We start from the raw sequence: 24,896 nt of genomic DNA, 5'->3' as shown, positions 1-24,896 counted from the left end.
CACTCATGTTTTCACCCACCCATCCTTTTACCCACTCATCCATCCGTTCACCTAATCATCGATTCTTTTACCCACTCATCCTTTCACTCACTCATCCATCCTTTTATATACCCACATTTTAACCCACTCATCCATCTGTTCACCTAAACATCCATTCTTTTACCCACTCATCCATTGACCTACCCATACACTATCCTTTCATCCATACACTCTTTCACCCGCTCATCCATTCATTCTTTTACCCACTCGTGCATCCACTTGTCCAACCTTCCTTACCATTTCTATCAATCCATCTTTCTTTCTTCCTGCAAGAGTTAATTCTGAACTTTTTAACTGCCCAGTTGCATATCAACGAGGTTCATGAAGAACCCTCCCCACTAGCGCTTCTAAAGCGGGTGTGGTCAGCGTTCACGATCACCCTGACTAACGGGAAGTTTTCATTCAGGTTTCTGAGGATACGGGTGCCTGGCCCTTCAGTTAGCTCTATCTGTATTAGTAAGTGTGAAAAGAAGATGCGTGACCATAGAGTGATTTCTAAGAATGCTAAGACTTGACAAGAGGAATAAAGTCAGGCGTGAAGCACTGTCTGACAAGGAAGCTCAGAGAGGCCAAGGATGAGAATTATGTTCGGAATGGAAATCAGGAAGAATGTACACCAGCACTTTGGCGGATAAAGAAGGTGAGGCAAGGGACGTGAGGATCCTGGAAAGGTGAGTGGAGTGAAGAGAAAAGGAAATTGTGTGTGATTAACGGAAAGAGATCAAGAGAAAAGATAAAGCAGCTGAAGGATGAAGGCAAACTCAAAGAGATTTGAAGATTTCATATTGTAAACATTTTGTGCACATCCTTTAATCCGTTCATTCATCCCAACGGTTCTCTCTACTTTCATATGTTGTAAATAAAGTGATATCTCTATTTATTTCTTCTTCATGTCCCATAATTTCGAAGGGGTTATAGGGCTGTTACAGCACGGCCTGCAGTTACTCGACATGCATACTTTGTTGTTCAATAAACCCTTCATCTTCGGCCAGTTTATGTTATTGGCCCAGAGCTACAGTATGATGTAGAACGTTCCACACAACTCACAAGAAGAATGTTCTCCCCGTATATGACAGCTGTGTCCTGTGTCTTTCAGACCTCCCTTACCAGCAGAAGAGCGAGGAGAGCAGCATTGAGGTAGTGACGGAGGAGGCAGAGGAGGAAGACGAGGAGTACCAGGAGATAACTCCAAGAGAGTCTGCAGACATGCTTTGGCTGATGGAAGAATATGCGCCGCTGGTGGCCAATGCTGAAGCCTTCACCGAGAGACTTGCCAAAGACCTGCAGATACTCGACGAGGTGAGGTCCCCTTGGAAGCTCTGGGAGGGGAGAGCCATTGGAGGCATCTGCATGCACTTCCAAGCTCTGGGAGGGGAGAGCCATTGTAGGGATCTGCGTGCACTGAAAGGTCTGGGAGGGGAGAGCCACTGTAGTGATATGCATGCACTGGAAGCTCTGGGATGATGAAACATTGTAGAGATCTGCATGCACTAGAAGCTCTGGGAGGGGTGAGCCATTGGAGGGATCTGCATGTATGGAAGATCTGTGAGGGGTGAGCCATTGGAGGGATCTGCATGCATGGAAGATCTGTGAGGGGTGAGCCAATGTAGGGCTCTGCATGCACTTCCAAGCTCTGGGAGAGGGGAGCCTTTGTAAGGGTCTGCATGCACTTCAAAGCTCAGTGAGTGCTGAGCCATCATTTGGACCTGCATGCACTTCCAAGCTCAGAGAGAGGTGAGCCATTGTTGGGATCTGCATGCACTTTGAAGCTCTGGGAGGGGAGAGCCATTGTAGGGATCTGCATAAACTGGAAGTTCTGGGACGGTTGGGCCATTGTAGTGATCTGCATAAACTGGAAGCTCTGGGACGGTTGCGCCATTGTAGTGATCTGCATGCACTGGAAGCTCTGGGAAGGGTGAGCCATTGTAGGAATCTGCATGCACTGAAAGCTCTGGGAGGGGAGAGCCATTGGAGGGATCTGCATGCAATTCCAAGCTCTGAAAGGGATGAACCATTGTAGTGATCTGCATACACTGGAAGCTCTGGGACGGTTGGGCCAATGTAGGGATATGCATGCATTTCCAAGCTCTGGGAGGGGTGTGAGCCGTTGTATGGATCTGCATGCACTGGGAGGCGTGAGCCATTGTAGGGATCTGCATGCACTTCCAAGCTCTGAAAGGGGTGATCCATTGTAGTGATCTGCATAAACTGGAAGCTCTGAGACGGTTGGGCCATTGTAGTGATCTGCATGCACTGGACGCTCTGGGAGGGGTGAGCCATTGGAGGGATCTGCACGCACTTCGAAGCTCTGGGAGGAGTGACCCATTGTAGGGATCTGCATGCAATTCCAAGCTCTGAAAGGGGTGAATCATTGTAGTGATCTGCATCCACTGGAAGCTCTGGGACGGTTGGGCCAATGTAGGGATATGCATGCACTTCCAAGCTCTGGGAGGGGTGTGAGCCGTTGTATGGATCTGCATGCACTGGGAGGGGTGAGCCATTGTAGGTATCTGCATGCACTTCCAAGCTCTGAAAGGGGTGAACCATTGTAGGTATCTGCATACACTGGAAGCTCTGGGACGGTTGGGCCAATGTAGGGATATGCATGCACTTCCAAGCTCTGGGAAGGGTAAGCCATTGTAGGAATCTGCATGCACTGGGGGGGGTGAGCCATTGTAGGGATCTGCATGCACTTCCAAGCTCTGAAAGGGGTGAATCATGATCTGCATAAACTGGAAGCTCTGAGACGGTTGGGCCATTGAAGTGATCTGCATGCACTGGAAGCTCTGGGAGGGGTGAGCCATTGGAGGGCTCTGCACGCACTTCGAAGCTCTGGGAGGAGTGACCCATTGTAGGGATCTGCATGCACTCCCAAGCTCTGAAAGGGGTGAACCATTGTAGTGATTTGCATACACTGGAAGCTCTGGGGCGGTTGTGCCAATGTAGGGACATGCATGCACTTCCAAGCTCTGGGAGGGGTGTGAGCCGTTGTATGGATCTGCATGCACTGGGAGGGGTGAGCCATTGTAGGGATCTGCACACACTTCGAAGCTCTGGGAGGGGAGAGCTATTGTAGGGATCTGCACGCACTTCGAAGCTGTGGGAGGGGTGAGCTATTGTATGGATCTGCACGCACTTTGAAGCTCTGTGAGGGGAGAGCTATTGTAGGGATCTGCACGCACTTCGAAGCTGTGGGAGGGGTGAGCTATTGTATGGATCTGCACGCACTTTGAAGCTCTGTGAGGGGAGAGCCATTGTAGGGATCTGTGTGCACTGAAAACTCTGGGAGGGGAGAGCCATTGTAGGGATCTGCATGCACTGGAAGCTCTGGGAGGGGAGAGCCATTGTATGGATCCGCATGCACTTCGAAGCTCTGGGATGATGAGCCAATGTAGGGATCTGCATGCACTTCGAATCTCTGGGAGGGGTGAGCCATTGTAGGGATCTGCATGCACTTCGAAGCTCTGGGAGGGGTGAGCCATTGTAGGAATCTGTATGCACTAAAAGCTCTGGGAGGGGACAGCCATTGTAGGGATCTGCATGCACTTCCAAGCTCTGGGAGGGGTGAGCCATTGTAGGAATCTGCATTCATGGAAGATCTGGGAGGGGTGAACAGTTGTATGGATCTGCATGCATGGAAGCTGTGGAGGGATGAGCCATTGTAGGGATATGCATGCACTTCGAAGTTCTGGTATGATGAGCCATTGTAGAGATCTGCATGCACTTGGAAGCTCTGGGATGATGAGCCATTGTAGGGATCTGCAGGTACTTGGAAGCTCTGGGATGATGAGCCATTGTAGGGATCTGCAGGCACTGGAATGTCTGGGAGGGGTGAGCCACTGTAGGGATCTGCATGCACTTCGAATCTCTGGGAGGTGTGAGCCATTGTAGGAATCTGCATGCACTGAAAGTTCTGGGAGAGGAGAGCCATTGTAGGGATCTGCGTGCACTTCGAAGCTCAGTGAGTGATGAGCCATCGTAGGGACCTTCATGCACTTCGAACTCTGGGAGGGGTGAGCCATTGTATGGATCTGCATGCACTGAAAGGTCTGGGAGGGGAGAGCCACTGTAGTGATATGCATGCACTGGAAGCTCTGGGATGATGAAACATTGTAGAGATCTGCATGCACTAGAAGCTCTGGGAGGGGTGAGCCATTGGAGGGATCTGCATGCATGGAAGATCTGTGGGGGTGAGGCATTGTAGGGCTTTGCATGCACTTCCAAGCTCTGGGAGAGGGGAACCTTTGTAAGGATCTGCATGCACTTCAAAGCTCAGTGAGTGCTGAGCCATCATTTGGACCTGCAAGCACTTCCTAGCTCAGAGAGAGGTGAGCCATTGTAGGGATCTGCATGCACTGGAAGCTCTGGGAGGAGGGAGCCATTGTATGGATCCACAAGCACTTTGAAGAGCTGGGATGATGAGCCATTGTAGGGATCTGCATGCACTTCAAAGCTCTGGGATGATGAGCCATTGTAGATGTGAGAAGGTGGCCTGATATATGCTGTCCACTAGTTCTAGTGGGCACATTGTATCAGTCCAAACAACCCCTTATGGTGATAGGTTGAAGACAACCTTTATTGAAAGCTATCCTAGTGATAGCTATGGAGAGCAGCCTTCAGGCTAAGTCTTGAAGGAATGTAAAGCTTATGGGAGGGTTTGGAAAGAGGGGTGGTTACACCCATTTCCTTTGTCCAGTTTCACGCAACCGGTTTGAACTGGACTATGCACAGGGACACCAAGTTTGCCCCCAGTGCAGGACTTCAAAGCATCAGAGAGTGCTCCCGCCCAGCCCCAATACACATCTGCCTGTCTGGGGAGGTGGTTACACCTCCCTTTGACAGGAAACCTATTATCCAGGCATCCCCTGCCGGAGTTTCGGTCAGTAGCAGGAGGCCAGACCCGTGTCTGTGGCAGAGGCATCCATTTTGTGATGCCAGGAATCAGGAAAGTCCTACCGGGTTAGACCAGTGTGAACATGTCTCTCCCTCTAGAAGGGTGGAATGCTACCTCCGCCGCCAGAACTGGCGGGGGGGGGGGGGCAGTATTCCAAAGCGTTTGACATCAAACACGACATGTTTTGATGCAGCCATTCCAAAGTTAGCATTTACCGCCAGGTTATAATGCACTTAAGAGTATATGGTATGGCTGTATCACAGAACAGCCATAAGGAAGTATTTCCGAAAGCTGCAGAGGGGCTCAGCTCATGCTTGGGCACCCTCTCACACAAAACCAAGCACTCTGCCTTCAGGATTGTCAAGGCCTGCCATAGGAGTGACTTATAGGTTTATATGTGTCTGTAAAAATATGTGGATATTGGTAGCCTATACTACTGTGAGGGGTGCAAGCACACCCTTACCCAGGCTGCAGTAGCAGACCTGTGGTGCCATTTTGGAGTGCTTCCCAGGGGTGGCATAATACATGCGTCAGTCCCTGGTAGGCCTCTGAAGTACCTATGCCCTAGGTACATAGTTTACCATATACTAGGGGCTTATAAGGCACTCCAGAATCCAATTAGATATGTACCTAATGCATGCAAACCATTTTAGAGAGGAAGCAGCTAGGCTGGGGTCCTGATTAGCAGGGCCACAGCCAGACTAAGGTCGAAAAACTGTGAAACACCAGCAAAAAGTGGGGGTACCCATGTGAAGCCTATCCTACTCTCCTACAGTAGAGATCTGCATGCACTAGAAGCTCTGGGAGGGGTGAGCCATGGGAGGTATCTGCATGCATGGAAGATCTGGGAGGGGTGAGCAGTTGTAGGGATCTGTATGCATTGGAAGCTCTGGGAGAGGTGAGCCATTGTAGGAATCTGCATGCACTTCCAAGCTCTTGGAGAGGTGAGTCATTGTAGGGATATGCATGAACTGGAAGCTCTGGGAGGGGTGCGCAATTGTAGCGATCTGCATGCACTTCCAAGCTCTGGGAGGGTGAGCCACTGTAGGAATCTGCATGCATTGAAGCTCTGGGAGGGGTGAGCAGTTGTAGGGATCTGCATGCATGGAAGCTCTGGGAGGGGTGAGCCATTGTAGGGATCTGCATGCACTTTGAAGCTCTGGGAGAGGTTAGCCATTGTAGGAATTTGCATGTGTAGGAGAGTAGGGTCTGCTTTCTATGTTCACCCCCACTTTTTGCTTTTGCTGTACTGGTTTTCGACTTAGATGTGGCTGTGGGCCTGCTAATCAGACCCACAGCTCTGCTGTTCTCTCTCTAAATTGATACTATGTACCTTAGGTGCATAACCCATTTGGATAGGATCACCTTATTGGCCCCTGTACAGTGTACCTTAGGTACCCAGGGCATAGGTGTACCCTAGGCCTACCAGGGGCTGCAGCATGTATTATGCCACCCCCGGCTTGGCCTTCCATTATGACACAACTGGCTGATCACTCAGCTGGGGCAAGGTCGTGTAATCACTCCTTGCTTAGGTGTAGTATTCCTATACCTAACTTACATATAGACACATGTGTATCTATCAGCCACTCCTATGGCAGGCCTTAACAATCCTGGAGGCAGAGTGCTTGGTAACATGTGAGATGGTGCTCTAGCATGAGCTGAGCCTGTCTGCAGCTTTCGGAACCATGTCCTTATAGCTGTTCTATGATATAGCCTACCATATACTCTTAAAGTGCCTTATAATCTTAAACGGTTATGGTAACTATGGTTTGGCTTTATCAAAACATGTCGTGTAAGGTGTCTAACACTTTGGAATAATACCCCCATCCCATTTCTGGGGATGAGGATATTATCCCTCCCTTCTAGAGGGAGAAGACATGTTGTAACCTACTTACCCGGTTAAAGTTAACCAGAGCCCCAGTATCACAAAATGGATGCTGCTGCCACAGACACGAGTCTGACCTCCTGCTGCTGAGAGTGATCCCGGCAAGGGAGGCTTGGACAATAGGTTTCCTGCCTTGGGAGGTGCGAGCACCACCCCAGACAGGCCTTAGTGTATTGGGGCAGGGAGGGATGAAAAGAATGAGACATGCCTGGGGCACACAAGGTGTCCCATGCATAGTCCAGTTCAAACCGGTGCTGGGGCACTCCAGCCCCACTCCTGGCGCGAAACTGGACAAAGGGAAGAGGGTGTAACCACCCCCCTCCCAGGTCCCACCCATAAGGCGTGACCTAGCAGGTAACCCAGCCCCCCAGATTTGGATAAGAGTGGTAGCTGGGCCCCAGGAGATTAGATTATCCTGAACCTGCAACTTGAACAGAAACTCTGAACCTTCGACATTCGACGAAAGAAGAAGACTGAAGAATCTCCCTTGTGGCCAAGGAGTGGCTACCCTGTACAAACAGGCACCATCAGAGCCCGACCAGAGCCTTGACTTCCAGACTTCTCCGACCCTGATCCACATCCACAGCCGAGCTGAGATCCGTGGAGGCGATGAGAGACGAGGGACCGGCTACCTGGGAAAAGTGGCGAGTATCTTCCAGCGCAGCTTCTGAGGCACCCTCGAAGTTCTGCACCGGGGATTGAGAAGCCCCAACCCCAAGCACCATCTGCACCGAAGATCAGCCCCCCACACTCCACGAGGCCTGCGTAGGGCCCTTCTGCATTTTCCTGCTTGACGCGTCTGTCCGGTTGCTTGCCCGTTGGCTAGTGGCCTTTGTGACGACGCACCCTGAAATCTTCACTGCTGGTTTGGCTCCTCCAGACTGGCTCCCGCTCCCTTGCAAAAGAGAAGCACCCCAGACCTTCCTGGTCTGCACCAGAAGCAAGTCCTCCGTTCTTCGTGGGTTCCGCTTGCCAAGGCTTGGTGAGTCCTAGTTCGACTTCGATGCCGCCGACAGCAAGAGCCTTCGTGGGACAGCTCGCCTCCTGGTCCTGGTCGTCCTCGACGCCTCCTGGTACCCGTGGCTACAGCGACAAGCTTCACCTTTCACCTGCAATCTTCACGACATCGCCTGGTTCCTTCCTGGTCCCACGTGGTCACTGGCTAGTGACCTTGACTCTGTCCCTTCTGCTTGCAGGTATCCTCTCTTCTTGATCCCAGCCTTGGGATCCACCGGACACTCTTCACTGACTGCCTGTCAGCAACTTTCCTTCAGGCATCCATAGAAGTCCACGGCGAAACCCAACGCAAGTTCACACCTATGCACCCGCAGCCCGTGGGCTAGGTAACTTGGGTACTTCGGTGCTCACAAGGGTAGTGACTATCCTAGGGTCTAGTTTCCGAGTCTCGACTCTCTAGCTGCTTCAGAAGTGTCCTTAAACTGTTAATTTCTAACTGCTAGTAATTCTATCGACTTTTACGCATTACGCGTGAGTGTTTCCACTCTGCACCTGAATCCCGTGGGCCTCCCACTTCCTAACTGTTGCTAGTGTAGTGTAGCCCCAGCGATTCCCTAGGCCTAGGCCTATCCTATTTCCGTGACAGTGGTCCTTATACCACTTCTTTAGTATATGGTTTGCGTGGCCCCTAGGGCCTAACTGTATTACTTACCTGTGTGACTTAATGTATGCTTGAATAAGACTGTGTTGTACTTACCTCTAATCTCATAAAGAGTGCTGAGGGTTTGACTAAAATAAATACACTTTATTTTATATATATATCTGTTGTGGTGTCCTTTCATTTGGTATTCAAGGGATTATATATGGTATCACAGCTGGCTTCACATGCCATTCAGAGTTTAGCCTAAGACTGCTCTTGTCCATGCTACCACTAGGATAGCTGGTCTATAAGGTTGACTTTACAACCAATCACCATAAGGGTTGTTTGGACTGATATAAGGTGTACACTAGAACTAGTGACATCATACATCAGGCCAACTTCTCACATTGGTGAGCAGCGGTTGGGATCTGAGCTTGCTGTTGTAATACCATTGTAATCTTGAGATACTAAATTGAAAGATCACACAGATATTGTTTAGGTACATATAACATAGATTATAATACTTAAGTCCTACTGGACTTAGTGGTTGTAGGTTGAAGGGAGTAACACACCCTGACTACAACTACCAGAGAGGTTTAGTAGAAACAACTAGTGTAGGTAGGTGCACACACCACACCCTCACTATATCATGTCTCTGGGAGGAGATCAAGTAGATGCTCTCTCAGGAGGGGCAGGTCTGAAGAAGACCCCCTCTAGATATGATACCCTAACTTTTCAGGAGATGAGACAATTGTGTACCTCCAGAAAGTTAAAACAGGGTGCAAACCCTACCCTCCTTCAGCTAGTACAACTCCTAGAGGAGTATGATACTTTTAGGGCCTCACAGGCCAGTACCCTAGGTACAAAGGAGGGTCTACCCACCACAGATGAGTCAGATGGGACTTCAGATGAAGAGGTAGACAGCCAGGGCCAAGTAGGAAGACTTAGCCAGGCTAACCTAAGCTTACATGGGAGTTTGCATGGGGTCCCCCCATACAGACCCCCAAGTGGGCTTACCCAGAGAAGCAGGAGAGACAGATCCCCTTCAAGGGAATCCATCCACTCCCATGTCTCTAGCATCTCTAATGCTTCCTCTCACAGGGGAATGACTTCCCCTGAGAGAAAGGAGCATGAAGCCAGAATGAGGGAAGCTAATCTGAGGATTCAGAGGGAAGAACTTGTCCTTGCCAAGGAGAAGCTTGCTCTGGCTAGAGAGCAAAAGTTAAGTGGGTCAGAACCCACTGGTGGCAGCAATATCCCTAAGGATAGAGACAGGCACTATGATAATCGAAACCTGAGCAAGATTGTCCCTCCCTACAAGTGTGGGGATGACATCCACAAATGGATAACTGCTTTGGAGAGAGCTTGCAAAGTACAGCAGGTACCCCAAAGTCAGTGGGCAGCTATCTTGTTGCTCTCCTTCTCTGAGAAAGGTAGAGACAAGCTCCTCACAGTGATGAGGATGCAGATAATTACACTGTCCTGAAGAGTGCTCTGATTGATGGGTTTGGCCTAACCACTGAACAATACAGGTTGTTGTTCAGGGATACCCAGAAGACACAGACTCAGGACTGGACTGACTTTGTAGATTGTGCCACTAAGGCTCTGGAAGGCTGGCTAGTGGGAAGTAAGGTTAAGGACTATACAGGATTGTATAATTTGATCATGAGAGAACAAATCCTTAACAACTGTCAAAACCAGCTACTGCATCAACACCTGATTGATTCTGATCTGACTTCTCCCCAAGAATTGGGAAAGAAGGCAGATAGATGGGTCAGGACTAGAGTTAAGCAGAAAAACCAGAACCAGGGCGGTGATCAGAAAAAGGCAGACCAGAAGGGTAATGATCAGAAACAAAAAGACCAGAAGTCTTCACCAGGCCCCCAAAAGGCTCAGGGGGAGGGTGGTCCCAAAAAGGATAAAAAGGAAGATGGCCAAAAGAAACCATGGTGCAACTATTGTAAGTCCAACTCACGTTGGTTTAGTGAGTGCACCAAAAAGGATAAGCCCCCAGCCACCATTGCCCCTAAGGCAACTGTACCCCCTAGTCCAGCTGTAAGTGGTGGTTCCCAGCAAAAGGGTGTAGTAGGGTTAACCCTGGGAACTGAGGAGGATTCTGGCCTAGTCAGAATACCTACTCAGGCTGTTCTGATCTGTGATGGGGACTTAGCTTTGTCCTCTACTGTAGGCCCCAGTAACCTGGGCAAGGACAGACAGACTCCTTTTATCAACCAAAGAATGGCTCAGGCCTACAGGGACACTGGGGCTAGTGTCACAATGGTGACACCTGCCTTTGTGGACCCTGGACAGATCATACTGGGTGAGAATTACCTAGTGACCAACGCTAGCAATGCCACTACCTCCCATAGTGTGGCTATTGGTAACTTCTCCTGGGGAGGGGTAACTGGCCTCAAGAAAGTTGTTGTTAGTTCAGACCTTCCTGTAGAGTGTTTACTGGGCAATGATCTTGAAACTTCAGTTTGGTCTGAAGTGGAGTATAGGACCCATGCAGAAATGCTGGGGATAGATGCACATGTCCTTGCTGTGACCAGGTCACAGGCCAAAAAGTGCACCACTGAACAAGTGCTGGATCCTGAAACTATGGACCAGTCACAACCCAAGAGAAAGAGCAGTAGGGTTAAGGCTGTGCCTTCCCCCCTGCCTCAGGTGGTGGATCAGCCCTCCCAGGAGGATGATTCTGAGAGCCCTGAAGGAACTGTCCTAGAAGAACTTGAACCTGATCAGGTTGAGTTTCTTGGGACAGGGGGACCTTCAAGGGCAGATCTGAGGCAGGCTCAATTAGACTGCCCCTCTCTTGAACCCCTCAGACAGCAGGCTGCTGCTGAGACTGCAGGGAATGCTCAAGGTACCCATAGAGTGTATTGGGATGAAGGGCTACTGTATTCAGAGGCTAGAGACCCCAAGCCTGGTGCATCCAGGAGGTTGGTCATACCACTGAAGTTCAGAGGCTTCCTTCTTACCTTGGCCCATGATATTTCCCTTGCAGGACACTTAGGCCAGAACAAGACTTGGGACAGGCTTGTCCCTCACTTTCACTAGCCCCATATGTCAGAAGATACCAAGGAGTTTTGTCGCTCCTGTGTCACCTGCCAAGCCAGTGGCAAATCAGGTGGCACCACAAAGGCCCCCCTTATACCACTACCTGTGGTGGGGGTTCCCTTTGAATGAGTGGCCATAGATATTGTAGGACCAATGGACCCACAAACAGCATCTGGGCACAGATTTATACTGGTGATAGTGGACCATGCCACCAGGTATCCAGAAGCTATTCCCCTGAAGACCATAACAGCTCCTGTTGTGGCAAGGGCCCTGCTTGGAGTATTCTCCAGAGTGGGCTTTCCAAAGGAGGTAATTTCTGACCGAGGTGCCAACTTCATGTCAGGATACTTGACTGCAATGTGGAAGGAGTGTGGTGTGAACTACAAGTTCACCACACCCTATCACCCACAGTGCAATAGGCTTGTTGAGAGATTCAACGAGACCCTAAAGGGAATGATAAAAGGGTTACCAGACAAGCTTAGGCGAAGATGGGACATCCTTTTACCCTGCCTTCTGTTTGCTTACAGAGAGGTCCCACAAAAGGGGGTTGGCTACAGCCCTTTTGAGCTTTTGTTTGGGCATCCTGTAAGAGGACCCCTATGTTTAGTAAGGGAAGGATGGGAGAGACCTCTCAGACAACCCAAACTTGATATAGTGGATTATGTACTTGGTCTCCGCTCCAGGATGGCAGAGTATATGAAGAAGGCTTCTAAAAACCTTGAGGCAAGCCAAGAACTCCAAAAAGCTTGGCATGACCAAAAGGCTGTGCTGACTGTTTACCAGCCAGGGCAGAAAGTGTGGGTGTTGGAGCCAGTGGCCCCAGCAGCACTCCAAGACAAATGGTCTGGACCCCACACTATTGTTGAGAAAAAGGGAGAAGTCACCTACTTGGTGGACCTTGGGACTCCCAGAAGCCCCCACAGGGTGCTTCATATCAACAGATTGAAGGCATATGTTGACAGGGCAGACATGGGCTTACTCATGGCTTCAGATGAGGGGCAGGAGGAAGAGAGTGACCCTCTCCCAGACCTGTTGACTCAGAACCCTGATGATGGCTCAGTTGATGGTGTGGTCTTTTCTGACAGCCTCACTGTCCATCAGCAACAGGACTGCAGACAGGTTCTGCAATCCTACAGACATATGTTCTCTCTGACCCCAAGTCAGACAAACTGGTGCACCCATGAGGTGGACACTGGTGACAGTCTGCCTGTGAAGAGTAAAATCTACAGGCAACCTGACCATGTCAGGGACTGCATAAAAGTTGAGGTACAAAAGATGTTGGAGCTGGGAGTCATTGAACCATCAGAGAGCCCTTGGGCTAGTCCTGTGGTCCTTGTGCCAAAACCTCATATCCAAGATGGTAAGAGAGAGATGAGGTTTTGCGTGGATTACAGAGGTCTCAATGCTGTCAACTAGGACAGATGCCCACCCAATACCTAGGGCAGATGAGCTCATTGACAGACTGGGAGCTGCTAAGTTTTTGAGCACATTTGACCTGACAGCAGGCTACTGGCAAATCAGACTAGCTGAGAGTGCAAAGGCCAAAACTGCTTTCTCGACCCCAGGAGGACATTATCAATTTGTGGTAATGCCCTTTGGTTTGAAGAATGCACCTGCCACTTTCCAAAGGTTGGTGAATCAAGTCCTTACTGGGTTGGATGATTATTGTGCAGCTTATCTTGATGATATTGCTGTCTTTAGCTCCACCTGGGAGGATCACCTGGTCAACCTGAGGAATGTTTTAGAGGCCCTACAAAAGGCAGGCCTCACTATCAAGGCCACTAAGTGCCAGATAGGGCAGAGCAAGGTTGTATACCTGGGCCACCTAGTTGGTGGGGGTCAGGTTCAACCACTGGAGAGCAAGATCCAGACCATAAAGGACTGGACTCCTCCAAATACCCAGACTCAGGTCAGAGCTTTCTGGGGCCTGACTGGGTACTACAGAAAGTTTGTTAAGAACTATGGGTCCATTGTGACACCACTTAATGACTTGACCTCCAAGAAAATGCCAAAGAAAGTTCAGTGGGCAGTAAGCTGTCAAAAAGCATTTGATGACCTGAAGCAGGCCATGTGCAGTGCACCTATTCTGAAAAGTCCAGACTACTCCAAAGAGTTCATTGTCCAGACAGATGCTTCTGAGTTAGGTGTGGGAGCTGTTCTTTCACAACTGAATATAGATGGTCAAGACCAGCCCATTGCTTTTATAAGTAGAAGGCTGACCCCTAGAGAGAAACGTTGGTCAGCTATTGAGAGGGAGGCCTTTGCTGTGGTTTGGGCCCTGAAGAAGCTGAGGCCATACTTGTTTGGCACTCACTTCAAGATTCAGACAGACCATAAGCCCCTCTTGTGGCTAAATCAGATGAAGGGTGAAAATCCCAAACTTCTTAGGTGGTCCATTTCCCTACAGGGGATGGACTTCACAGTGGAACATAGACCTGGGACTGACCATGCCAATGCAGATGGACTCTCCAGATATTTCCACTTAGAACATGAAGAATCAACTGGTCAAGGTTAGTTTAATGTCCCTAAGTTTGGGGGGGGGGGGTTGTGTAGGAGAGTAGGGTCTGCTTTCTATGTTCACCCCCACTTTTTGCTTTTGCTTTACTTGGTTTCGACTTAGATATGGCTGTGGGCCTGCTAATCAGACCCACAGCCCTGCTGTTCTCTCTCTAAATTGATACTATGTACTTTAGGTGCATAACCTATTTGGATAGGATCACCTTATTGGCCCCTGTACAGTGTACCTTAGGTACCCAGGGCATAGGTGTACCCTAGGCCTACCAGGGGCTGCAGCCACCCCTGGCCTGGCCTTCCATTATGACACAACTGGCTGATCACTCAGCTGGGGCAAGGTTGTGTAATCACTCCTTGCTTAGGTGTAGTATTCCTATACCTAACTTGCATATAGACACATGTGTACCTATCAGCCACTCCTATGGCAGGCCTTAACAATCCTGGAGGCAGAGTGCTTGGTAACATGTGAGATGGTGCTCTAGCATTAGCTGAGCCTGTCTGCAGCTTTCGGAACCATGTCCTTATAGCTGTTCTATGATATAGCCTACCATATACTCTTAAAGTGCCTTATAATCTTAAACGGTTATGGTAACTATGGTTTGGCTTTATCAAAACATGTCGTGTAAGGTGTATAACACTTTGGAATAATACCCCCATCCCATTTCTGGGGAAGAGGATATTATCCCTCCCTTCTAGAGGGAGAAGACATGTTGTAACCTACTTACCCGGTTAAAGTTAACCAGAGCCCCAGCATCACAAAATGGATGCTGCTGCCACAGACACAAGTCTGACCTCCTGCTGCTGGGAGTGATCCCGGCAAGAGAGGCTTGGACAATAGGTTTCCTGCCTTGGGAGGTGCGAGCACCACCCCAGACAGGCCTTAGTGGATTAGGGCAGGGAGGGATGAAAAGAATGAGACATGCCTGGGGCACACAAGGTGTCCCGTGCATAGTCCAGTTCAAACCGGTGCTGGGGCCCTCCAGCCCCAGTCCTGGCGCGAAACTGGACAAAGGGAAGGGGGTGTAACCACCCCCCTCCCAGGTCCCACCCATAAGGCGTGACCTAGCAGGTAACCCAGCCCCCCAGATTTGGATAAGAGTGGTAGCTGGGCCCCAGGAGATTAGATTATCCTGAACCTGCAACTTGAACAGAAACTCTGGACCTTCAACTTTCGACGAAAGAAGAAGACTGAAGAATCTCCCTTGTGGCCAAGGCGTGGCTACCCTGTGCAAACAGGCACCATCAAGAGACTACCCTTTGCTTTGCTGAAGTTCTACGAGGGACCGACTGCAGAGCCCGACCAGAGCCTTGACTTCCAGACTTCTCCGACCCTGGTCCACATCCACAGCCGAGCTGAGATCCGTGGAGGCGACGAGAGACGTGGGACCGGCTACCTGGGAAAAGTGGCTAGTATTTTCCAGCGCAGCTTCTGAGGCACCCTCGAAGTTGTGCACCGGGGATTGAGAAGCCCCAACCCCAAGCACCATCTGCACCGAAGATCAGCCCCCCACACTCCACGAGTCCTGCGTGGGGCCCTTCTGCATTTTCCTGCTTGCCGCGTCTGTCCGGTTGCTTGCCCGTTGGCTAGTGGCCTTTGTGACGACGCACCCTGAAATCTTCACTGCTGGTTTGGCTCCTCCAGACTGGCTCCCGCTCCCTTGCAAAAGAGAAGCACCCCAGACCTTCCTGGTCTGCACCAGAAGCAAGTCCTCCGTTCTTCGTGGGTTCCGCTTGCCAAGGCTTGGTGAGTCCTAGTTCGACTTCGACGCCGCCGACAGCAAGAGCCTTCGTGGGACAGCTCGCCTCCTGGTCCTGGTCGTCCTCGACGCATCCTGGTACCCGTGGCTGCAGCGACAAGCTTCACCTTTCACCTGCAATCTTCAGGACATCGCCTGGTTCCTTCCTGGTCCCACGTGGTCACTGGCTAGTGACCTTGACTCTGTCCCTTCTGCTTGCAGGTATCCTCTCTTCTTGATCCCAGCCTTGGGATCCACCGGACACTCTTCACTGACTGCCTGTCAGCAACTTTCCTTCAGGCATCCATAGAAGTCCACGGCGAAACCCAACGCAAGTTCACACCTATGCACCCGCAGCCCGTGGGCTAGGTAACTTGGGTACTTCGGTGCTCACAAGGGTAGTGACTATCCTAGGGTCTAGTTTCCGAGTCTCGACTCTCTAGCTGCTTCAGAAGTGTCCTTAAACTGTTAATTTCTAACTGCTAGTAATTCTATCGACTTTTACGCATTACGCGTGAGTGTTTCCACTCTGCACCTGAATCCCGTGGGCCTCCCACTTCCTAACTGTTGCTAGTGTAGTGTAGCCCCAGCGATTCCCTAGGCCTAGGCCTATCCTATTTCCGTGACAGTGGTCCTTATACCACTTCTTTAGTATATGGTTTGCGTGGCCCCTAGGGCCTAACTGTATTACTTACCTGTGTGACTTAATGCATGCTTGAATAAGACTGTGTTGTACTTACCTCTAATCTCATAAAGAGTGCTGAGGGTTTGACTAGAATAAATACACTTTATTTTATATATATATCTGTTGTGGTGTCCTTTCATTTGGTATTCAAGGGATTATATATGGTATCACAGCTGGCTTCACATGCCATTCAGAGTTTAGCCTAAGACTGCTCTTGTCCATGCTACCACTAGGATAGCTGGTTTATAAGGTTGACTTTACAACCAATCACCATAAGGGTTGTTTGGACTGATATAAGGTGTACACTAGAACTAGTGACATCATACATCAGGCCAACTTCTCACAACCTCGATTCCAGAAACATCTACACCTCTTAAAGATGGAAGTTACCAACATGTTACAAAAAGGAGCAATAGAAAAAGTTCCTTTCGATCAGAGAGGAAAGGGGTTTTACTCCCGGTTTTTCTTGATACAAAAAAAACTAAAAAAACTGGGGACCGATCTTAGATTTGCGGAACCTAAACAAATTCCTCAAAAAGCAATTATTCCGTATGATTCTATTTAGGATGTGCTTCACCCCCTCAACAGAAACGATTACATGACGTCGCTGGATCTCCAGGACGCATATTTTCATATACCCATACAAAGTTTCTAAGACTTACAGTGGCCGGCAGTCCCTTTCAATTCCGCGTCTTCCCCTTCGGACTAAAATCGTCTCCCCGCATTTTCACGAAATGTTTGTCTCCAGTAGCAGCATTTCTAAAGCAGCAGCATCATCAAATTTTCCCTTACCTAGACGATTGGCTTCTCAAAGCCCCCACGTACGATGCAGCAAAAGCATTCACCAACACCTGCCTACAACTTTTCAAGAACTTGGGCCTCACTTTAAATGTAGAAAAGTCAATGTTACACCCATCCCGCCGACTGGTGTTTCTGGGGGCTACCCTAGACACCATGGAAAACAAGGCCTATCCTACTCTGGAGAGACAACTGAGGATAAGATCCTTGGCAAGAAGGGTCCAAAAAAGAAAGTCCATTTCAGTACGCCTATTCAAATCCCTCCTAGGGATGATGTCTTCTTGTATCCCTCTCATACCTCACTGTCGACTATAAATGTGTCCTCTTCAGGAGGTCTTTGAACGAACAATGGATACAAATAGAGGGATCTTTCGACGATCTGATCCGAATTACTGCTCCCATGATAACGGCCTTGGACTGGTGGACGCAAGCTCACCGACCATCACGAGGTCTGACGTTCCTATTACAGGCTGTTCCTCTTATGATTACAATGGACACATCACTAGAGGACTGGGGTGCTTTCCTACAAGACTTACAAGTCAGCAGGAAATGGCCCCCTTCCCACAAGGATCTTCATTTCAATCTTCTCGAGCTGTGAGCAGTTTACCTAGCGCTCCAAGCTTTTCTGCGAAAGATTCAGGGTACATTGGTGCTTGTCAGGAATGACAACACCACTACAATATACTACCTCAACAAACAGGGAGGAACAAGGTCTCTCCTGCTCTCTCAGGAAGCCCAGCTCATATGGCAATGGGCAATTCATCACAAAGTGCATTTATCAGCAGAGTATGTCCCAGGAAAATCAAATGTCATAGTGGACAAATTGAGCAGGCTAAAAACTTCTTGCTACGAGTGGGAGCTGGACCAGCACACTCTAGACAACATTTTCTTCCAATGGGGCAAGCCAAACATAGATCTGTACGCATCTCCAGAAAACGTGAAATGCAGGTACTTCGCAAGTTGGCATCACCATCGGGGTTCATGTGGGAATGCCTTTTCAATAGCTTGGTCCGGCATATTTGCTTGAGCCTTTCCCCCATTCCTCTTCTGCCATAAGTTTTATAAGAGATAAAGACAGAACCCTACAAAGTCATTCTGATAGCTCCGGCCTGGCCTCGCCAGCACTGGTACACGGAACTACACCTAATGTCAGTCAAGTCTGCGAATCACCTCAGACCAATTACGTCTCTCTTGACAATGAACCAGGGTCAAGTGTGTCATCCGAACCCCAGTTCTCTGAAGTTGTCAGCCTGGTGCCTGAGTTCCGAGAATTTCAACACCTGAAAATCCCACAGGACTGTAGACAGGTGCTGGCTAATGCAAGAGGTGATAGTATTAACAAGACTTACTCCTTGAAGTGGAAAAGATTCTGCAGGTGGTGTACCTCGTTTAACAATAGCCCTCTCTATTCTCCTCTTGGAGATCTTGCCTTATTTGCTTCTCTTGGCTCGCTCAGGTGTAGCCCACGCGTCAATTAAGGTCCATTTGGCTGCTATATCCAGTTTCCGCAGACCAGCTGAAAGGCCATCTCTATGTTCCTGCAGAATTATCAAACAGTTTCTCAAAGGGCTTTTTCGAATGTTTCCTCCATTAAGGTCACGTCCTCCTACATGGCAGCTAAATACGATGCTCAGTCAACTATTGAAACACCCGTTTGAACCTATTCATAAAACAGACATGAAGTTCCTATCCTGGAAGGTGGCTCTTATCCTAGCTCTTACTTTGACAAGAAGGGTGGGAGAACTTCAAGCTTTCACTACTGAAGAACCCTTCTTAAAATTTAAACAAGACAAGGTTATTCTACGAACAAATCCTAAATTGATCCCTAAGGTCCCTTTGGATTTCCATGTTAACGAACCTATTGTGCTGAACTCATTCTTCCCAAATCCGCAAACTGCAGCGGAGCGTGCTCTGCACTCTCTTGATGTTCAAAGGTGTCTAAAATTTTACTTGAACAGGACTAAGTCATTTCGTAAGTCAAATCAACTCCTTATTACATACAGTGCACCTAGAAAAGGTGTCTCCAACACTAAACAGAGCATCTCTACATGGATTTCAAGTGCAATTGTATTCTGTCATCAACAAGCGGGTCATCCTCTGACATCAAGTGTCCGTGCCCATTCTACAAGGGCAATATCCACATCTACAGCGCTCTTTGCAGGCGTGTCCCTGCCGGACATTTGTAGAGCAGCAACATGGAAGACGCCGCACACATTCACCAGGCATTATTGGTTGTATGCTGGGAATAAGCGAGATGCGGCAGTAGGACAAGCAGTTCTCAGACATCTCTTTCAATAAGGTGAGCTTTCTTCTTGGGTTCCTTCCCACCATCCTAAACTGTCTCACTTTTTCAATGGTGTGAGAAGGTGGCCTGATATATGCTGTCCACTAGTTCTAGTGGGCACCTTGTATCAGTCCAAACAACCCCTTATGGTGATAGGTTAAAGACAACCTTTATTGAAAGCTATCCTAGTGGTAGCTATGGAGAGCAGCCTTCAGGCTAAGTCTTGAAGGAATGTAAAGCAGCTTGTTTTACCAGTCTATAATCTCTTGAATGATCAAATGAAAGGACAACCACACCAGGTATATATTTAAAATATATGTATTTAGGTTAACACACACCCCTCTAGTCTCTTTATGAGACTGGAGTTCGAAGTACTTAAGTTACAAGATAGCAATCATCAGTAATAGCACAAATACATGTTTGGGCCATAGGGGCGTACCAAACCATATACCAAAAAAGTGGTATAAGAACCAGTACTGGAATAGACACTAGGCCTATAGCCTGTAGAATCGCTGGGACTCCAAGGAACCACCCAAGCTAGTGACACAGGGGACCCACGGGGACTGTATGCAGTGTGAGAACACAACCGTGGGTTCCCGTTATCTTCTATGGGCAATGTCGCAGTTGGAAATTTAAAGATTAGGGACACTTCTAATCGAGTCAGGACCAAACCCTTTTGGACCTAAGAAGTTCTAGGGCCAACACCCACGGGAGCACCGGAGTACTCGAGTTACCTCACCCAGGGAAGCCGGGTGCATAGGTGTCTTTTGGTGTCGGGTCGCGTCGTCGATTTCAATGGAAGCCTGCAAAGAACTGCTGCTGCCGTGAAGAGAAGTGTCCGAAGAGATCCAAGCCTGGATCTAGGATGGAAGGAACCTGAATGCATAGGGGACAGAGTCTGGGTCCCTTGCCAGTGACCGAGGGCAGGATGGACCAATGCCCACAGATGGGTGCTTCAGGTGAGTTGATGGGTGTCTTGACACTTCAGCCACGAGGTCCAGGAGGCGTCGGCGAAGTCCACGAGCCGGATTCGAGCTGTCCCACGAAGTCTGTTGAGTGCTGCGGTGTCGGCGACCAGATTGGACCCAACAAACCTTAGCAACGGCAAGTCACTGGAATTCAGAGAAAGGACTGCGGTGCAGACCAGCAAGGTCTGAGGGACTCACCCAGCGAGGGTAAGTCAGGGCACATCTGGAGCAACCAGGAAAGCCCAAGCAGAAAAGGAGTTGTCTTCGTGGGGACCTGCTAGCCAACGGGCTAGTGATCGCGAAGGAGCCTCGAGCGGTCGCACTTGAAGCTGGTCACTCGTGGAGTGGAGGCCAACTATCTTCAGTGCAGGAGGTGCTCAAGGCTGGGGCTACGCGGAGCCCAAAGCACAACTTCGAGGAGGTCCAGGAAGATAGTGTTGCTGCAAAAGATCACGGTGTTCAGGGGTCACGGTTCCACGTCACCCACGATAGCCACGGGCATCAGCTTTGCTGTGGACTCAGGGTAGCCTCAGGGAAGTCTGGAAATCCACCTCTGGTGATGCAAAGACTTCGGCGTCCGGGGGGAGCTTCAGCGATGCAGACCGGTCAGTTGCTTCTTTGGTGCCTGCCAAGCAGGGGAGTCACTCCTTGACCCCAAGGGAGATTTCTTCAGTCTTCTAGTCAGAATAGAACGTCGAAGGTCCAGGATATATGTAGCAGAGTTTCGTCCAGGGTGATCTAAAGTCCTAGGGACTGGATTCCTATACTTATAGTAAGTTTAGGGGATGGACTAACTCTAAGGCCCCACCTATGGGTGGGCTTGGAAAGAGGGGAGGTTACACCCATTTCCTTTGTCCAGTTTCGCGCCAGAGCAGGGGCAAGTAGCCCCTGCAACCGGTTTGAACTGGACTACGCACAGGGACACCAAGTGTGCCCCCAGTGCAGGACTTCAAAGCACTAGAGAGTGCTCCCGCCCAGCCCCAATACACATCTGCCTGTCTGGGGAGGTGGTGACACCTCCCTTCAACAGGAAACCTATTGTCCAGGCCTCCCCAGCCGGAGTTTTGGTGAGCAGCAGGAGGCCAGACCCGTGTCTGTGGCAGAGGCATCCATTTTGTGATGCCAGGGCTCAGGAATGTCCGACCGGGTTTAGCCAGTGTGAACATGTCTCTCCCTCTAGAAGGGTGGAATGCTACCCCCACCACCAGAACTGGCGGGGGGGGGGGTAGTATTCCAAAGCGTTTGACACCAAACACGACATGTTTTGATGCAGCCATTCCAAATTTTGCATTTTCCGCTAGGTTATAATGCACTTAAGATTGTATGGCATGGCTGTATCACAGAACAAAGTTAAACTTAAAGTAGCCGTGCACACCTTGCTTTATCTGTTGCTTCCATATATTCTAAAAATATTTCAGTCTGTAAACTCTGATGCGTGCTTCCTGGGTTGCGTGAACTGCCCTAGTTTCACGTGCTGAATAACAATACCAAGGATGGAGCGAAACTTCACTCCTTAACCCGGCACACAGCTTGTAACTTCCGCGTTTGTTCGTTTTTTTACTTTGATGACGTTTTGAAAAATGATTCATCCATGCAAACCACAATTTTTTGTAAATCCATTATTTTATTTCCTTTGATTTTCACTCGTGAGAAACATATATCTTTATATCGTTAACTGCTTGCCCGGGAAAAGGCTTGGATTTTCCCTGGCTTGGATTAGCATACCCGTGGCATGAGAAGCAGTTAACGATATAAAGATATATGTTTCTCACGAGTGAAAATCAAAGGAAATAAAATAATGGATTTACAAAAAATTGTGGTTTGCATGGATGAATCATTTTTCAAAACGCCATCAAAGTAAAAAAACGAACAAACGTGGAAGTTACAAGCTGTGCGCCGGGTTAAGGAGTGAAGTTTCGCTCCATCCTTGGTATTGTGTATCACAGAACAGCCATAAGGAAGTATTTCTGAAAGCTGCATAGGGGCTCAGCTTATGCTTGGGCACCCTCTCACATAAAACCAAGCACTCTGCCTTTAGGATTGTCAAGGCCTGCCATAGGAGTGGCCTATAGGTTTATATGTGTCTGTATATGTGTGTGGATATAGGTGGCCTATACCACTGTAAGGGGTGCAAGCACACCCTTACCCAGGCTGCAGTAGCAGACCTGTGGTGCCATTTTCGAGGGCTTCCCAGGGGTGGCATAATACATGCTGCAGCCCCTGGTAGGCCTCTGAGGTACCTATGCCCAAGGTACATAGTATACCATATACTAGGGGCTTATAAGGCACTCCAGAATCCAGTTAGATATGTACCTAATGTACATGCAAACCATTTTAGAGAGGAAGCAGCTAGGCTGTGGTCCTGATTAGCAGGGCCACAGCCAGACTAAGGTCGAAAAACAGTGAAACACCAGCAAAAAGTGGGGGTACCCATGTGAAGCAGATCCTACTCTCCTACAAATGGTTGCATGTTTTCCTTTTATTTATGCATTTCTATGTATATATTGTTGTACATGATTGATGCTTTCAAGAATGCATTTACAGTTGTAATTTATGGCATGAAAATATGGTGCATACTGCTAACTATTCTGATTCAAGTATGTGAATCAATGAAAGTTCCAAAACTGGAGTAAGAAACCAGTTACTTACCTGTAACTAAAGTTCTCCAATATTGGAATCTTTCATAGATTCACATGCGACCCGCCCGCCTCCCCTGGAGAAGGCTCACTACTTATCTAATTTTTTTTCTATTATGCGCACTTGTGCTTGGAAAATCTAAGGGACTGGAGCCTCTCTCAGGAAGTTTCTACAGGGTGGTCTCTTCTGATTGGTTGAGTTTTGAGTTTGGTCCTTTTTCTTAAAGGACATAGCTATGTTATAAAAGATTATTAGGCCTTATGTGTTTATGTCTATGGAGTCTATTATTTTTTATAATACCGGGGACTCCCATCTCGACGACGGGGAATGATTCAAGCATGTGAATCTATAAAAGATTCAAATACTGGAGAACTATAGTTACAGGTAAGTAACTTGTTTCTTATGGCTTTAACAAATAAAGGGTGAAAATCCCAAACTTTTGAGGTGGTCCACTTCCCTACAGGGGATGGACTTTTTGTGGAACATAGACCTGGGAGTAACCATGCCAACGCAGATGAACTCTCCAGATATTTCCTCTTAGAAAATGAAGACTCAACTGGGCAAGGCTAGTCTCATCTCCTTATGTTTGGGGAGAGGGGTATAGGAAAGTAGGAACTGCTTTCATAGTTACCCCCACTTTTTGCTTGGTGTCAGTATATTTATGACCTAGTTTGACTGAGATCCTGCTAATCAGGACCCCAGTCACTGCTTTCTCCCTGAATTGACCATGGTAAGTACTTTTGTACAACCGCAATCGGCTACTGGTGTATCCTTGTAAATCCCTAGTATACAGTACTAAGGTACCTAGGGCATAGATGCACCAGGGGTCTCCCATGAGCTGCAGCCCGTATTGTGCCACCTATGGGAGTCAACTTAAACTGTGACTACAGGCCTGCCATTGCAGCCTGTGTGAATTGGTGCTTGCACCTCCCACAACAGATATACATTTCCTTATATCTGAGGTCACTGCACTTAAAACCTATAAGTCGCCTCTATGGCAGGCTCTTTAGTCCTGAGGGAAAGGTGCTTGGTTATAAGTGTGACGTGCCCCTGCATGAACAGGACCCCTCTACAAACCCTGGAGTCGATTCTCCAGGCTTTGTAAGTGTGGTCAACTATTGTAATAGATATAGTAGACATCAGTCATAATGAGATGCCTAACTATTTAGTGGCTGCACTGAACCTGGTCATGTTTGGTATCAAACATGTTGGAATCATACCCCAACACCGATTCCAGTGTTAAAAGTATGATCCCATGTGCTGGGGGCTCCATTGGCGTACCCGCCTGTATTCCCTAAGCACACAGGAGAGCCCGCAGGAATAGATGAAACCACCTCAAAGACCCTCTGGCAGCTGGCACAGGGAGTCGCAGGGAAGCCTCAGCACGCAGGAGAGCTAGCAGGAATCGATGGGGCCCCCTCAAAGACCCTCCGGCAGCAGGCACAGGGAGTTGCAGGGAAGCCTCAACGGCACACAGGAGATGAAGGTCCACGATGCAGAGGATACAGGCAGGTCATCGTTCTTGAAGCTGTGCAATGCTGGAGGCTGGGGCTTCTTGGAGCTTGAAGACCTTTTGTGGAGAGAGCCAACAAGCCTTGGCAACGGCAAACAGAAGCGGTGCACAGGGAGACAGTTCACGTAGGCTAGAGAGCGATTACAGTCGCTCAAGTTGCAGGGAAGCCTTGTCAGACCTCTGGAGAGCCAAGAAACCGCCACCTATGTTGCAAAGCCAGGCGATGTCTGTGGGACAACAGGATCAGCAAACCGGTTGTCGAAGTAGAGGTGCCTGCGGATGCAGG

The 24,896-nt window shown here is 49.0% G+C and overlaps 1 protein-coding gene across 1 annotated transcript in view; it reads left to right on the top strand.

The window, feature by feature from the left end:
• Positions 1–24,896, top strand: part of LOC146788818 (exocyst complex component 1-like) — a 1,992,459-nt gene that overhangs the window by 826,191 nt on the left and 1,141,372 nt on the right. Inside the window, exon 5 of the mRNA XM_085630399.1 lies at positions 1,136–1,338. Within this exon, the coding sequence (XP_085486525.1) occupies positions 1,136–1,338 (203 nt within the window). The remainder of the gene's footprint in view (positions 1–1,135; positions 1,339–24,896) is intronic.

This window comes from Triturus cristatus, chromosome 10, assembly GCF_964204655.1.
Source record: "Triturus cristatus chromosome 10, aTriCri1.1, whole genome shotgun sequence".
Taxonomy (NCBI): domain Eukaryota; kingdom Metazoa; phylum Chordata; class Amphibia; order Caudata; family Salamandridae; genus Triturus; species Triturus cristatus.
Note: the sequence above shows the minus strand (reverse complement) of the source record. Positions and strands in the feature narration are given on the sequence as shown.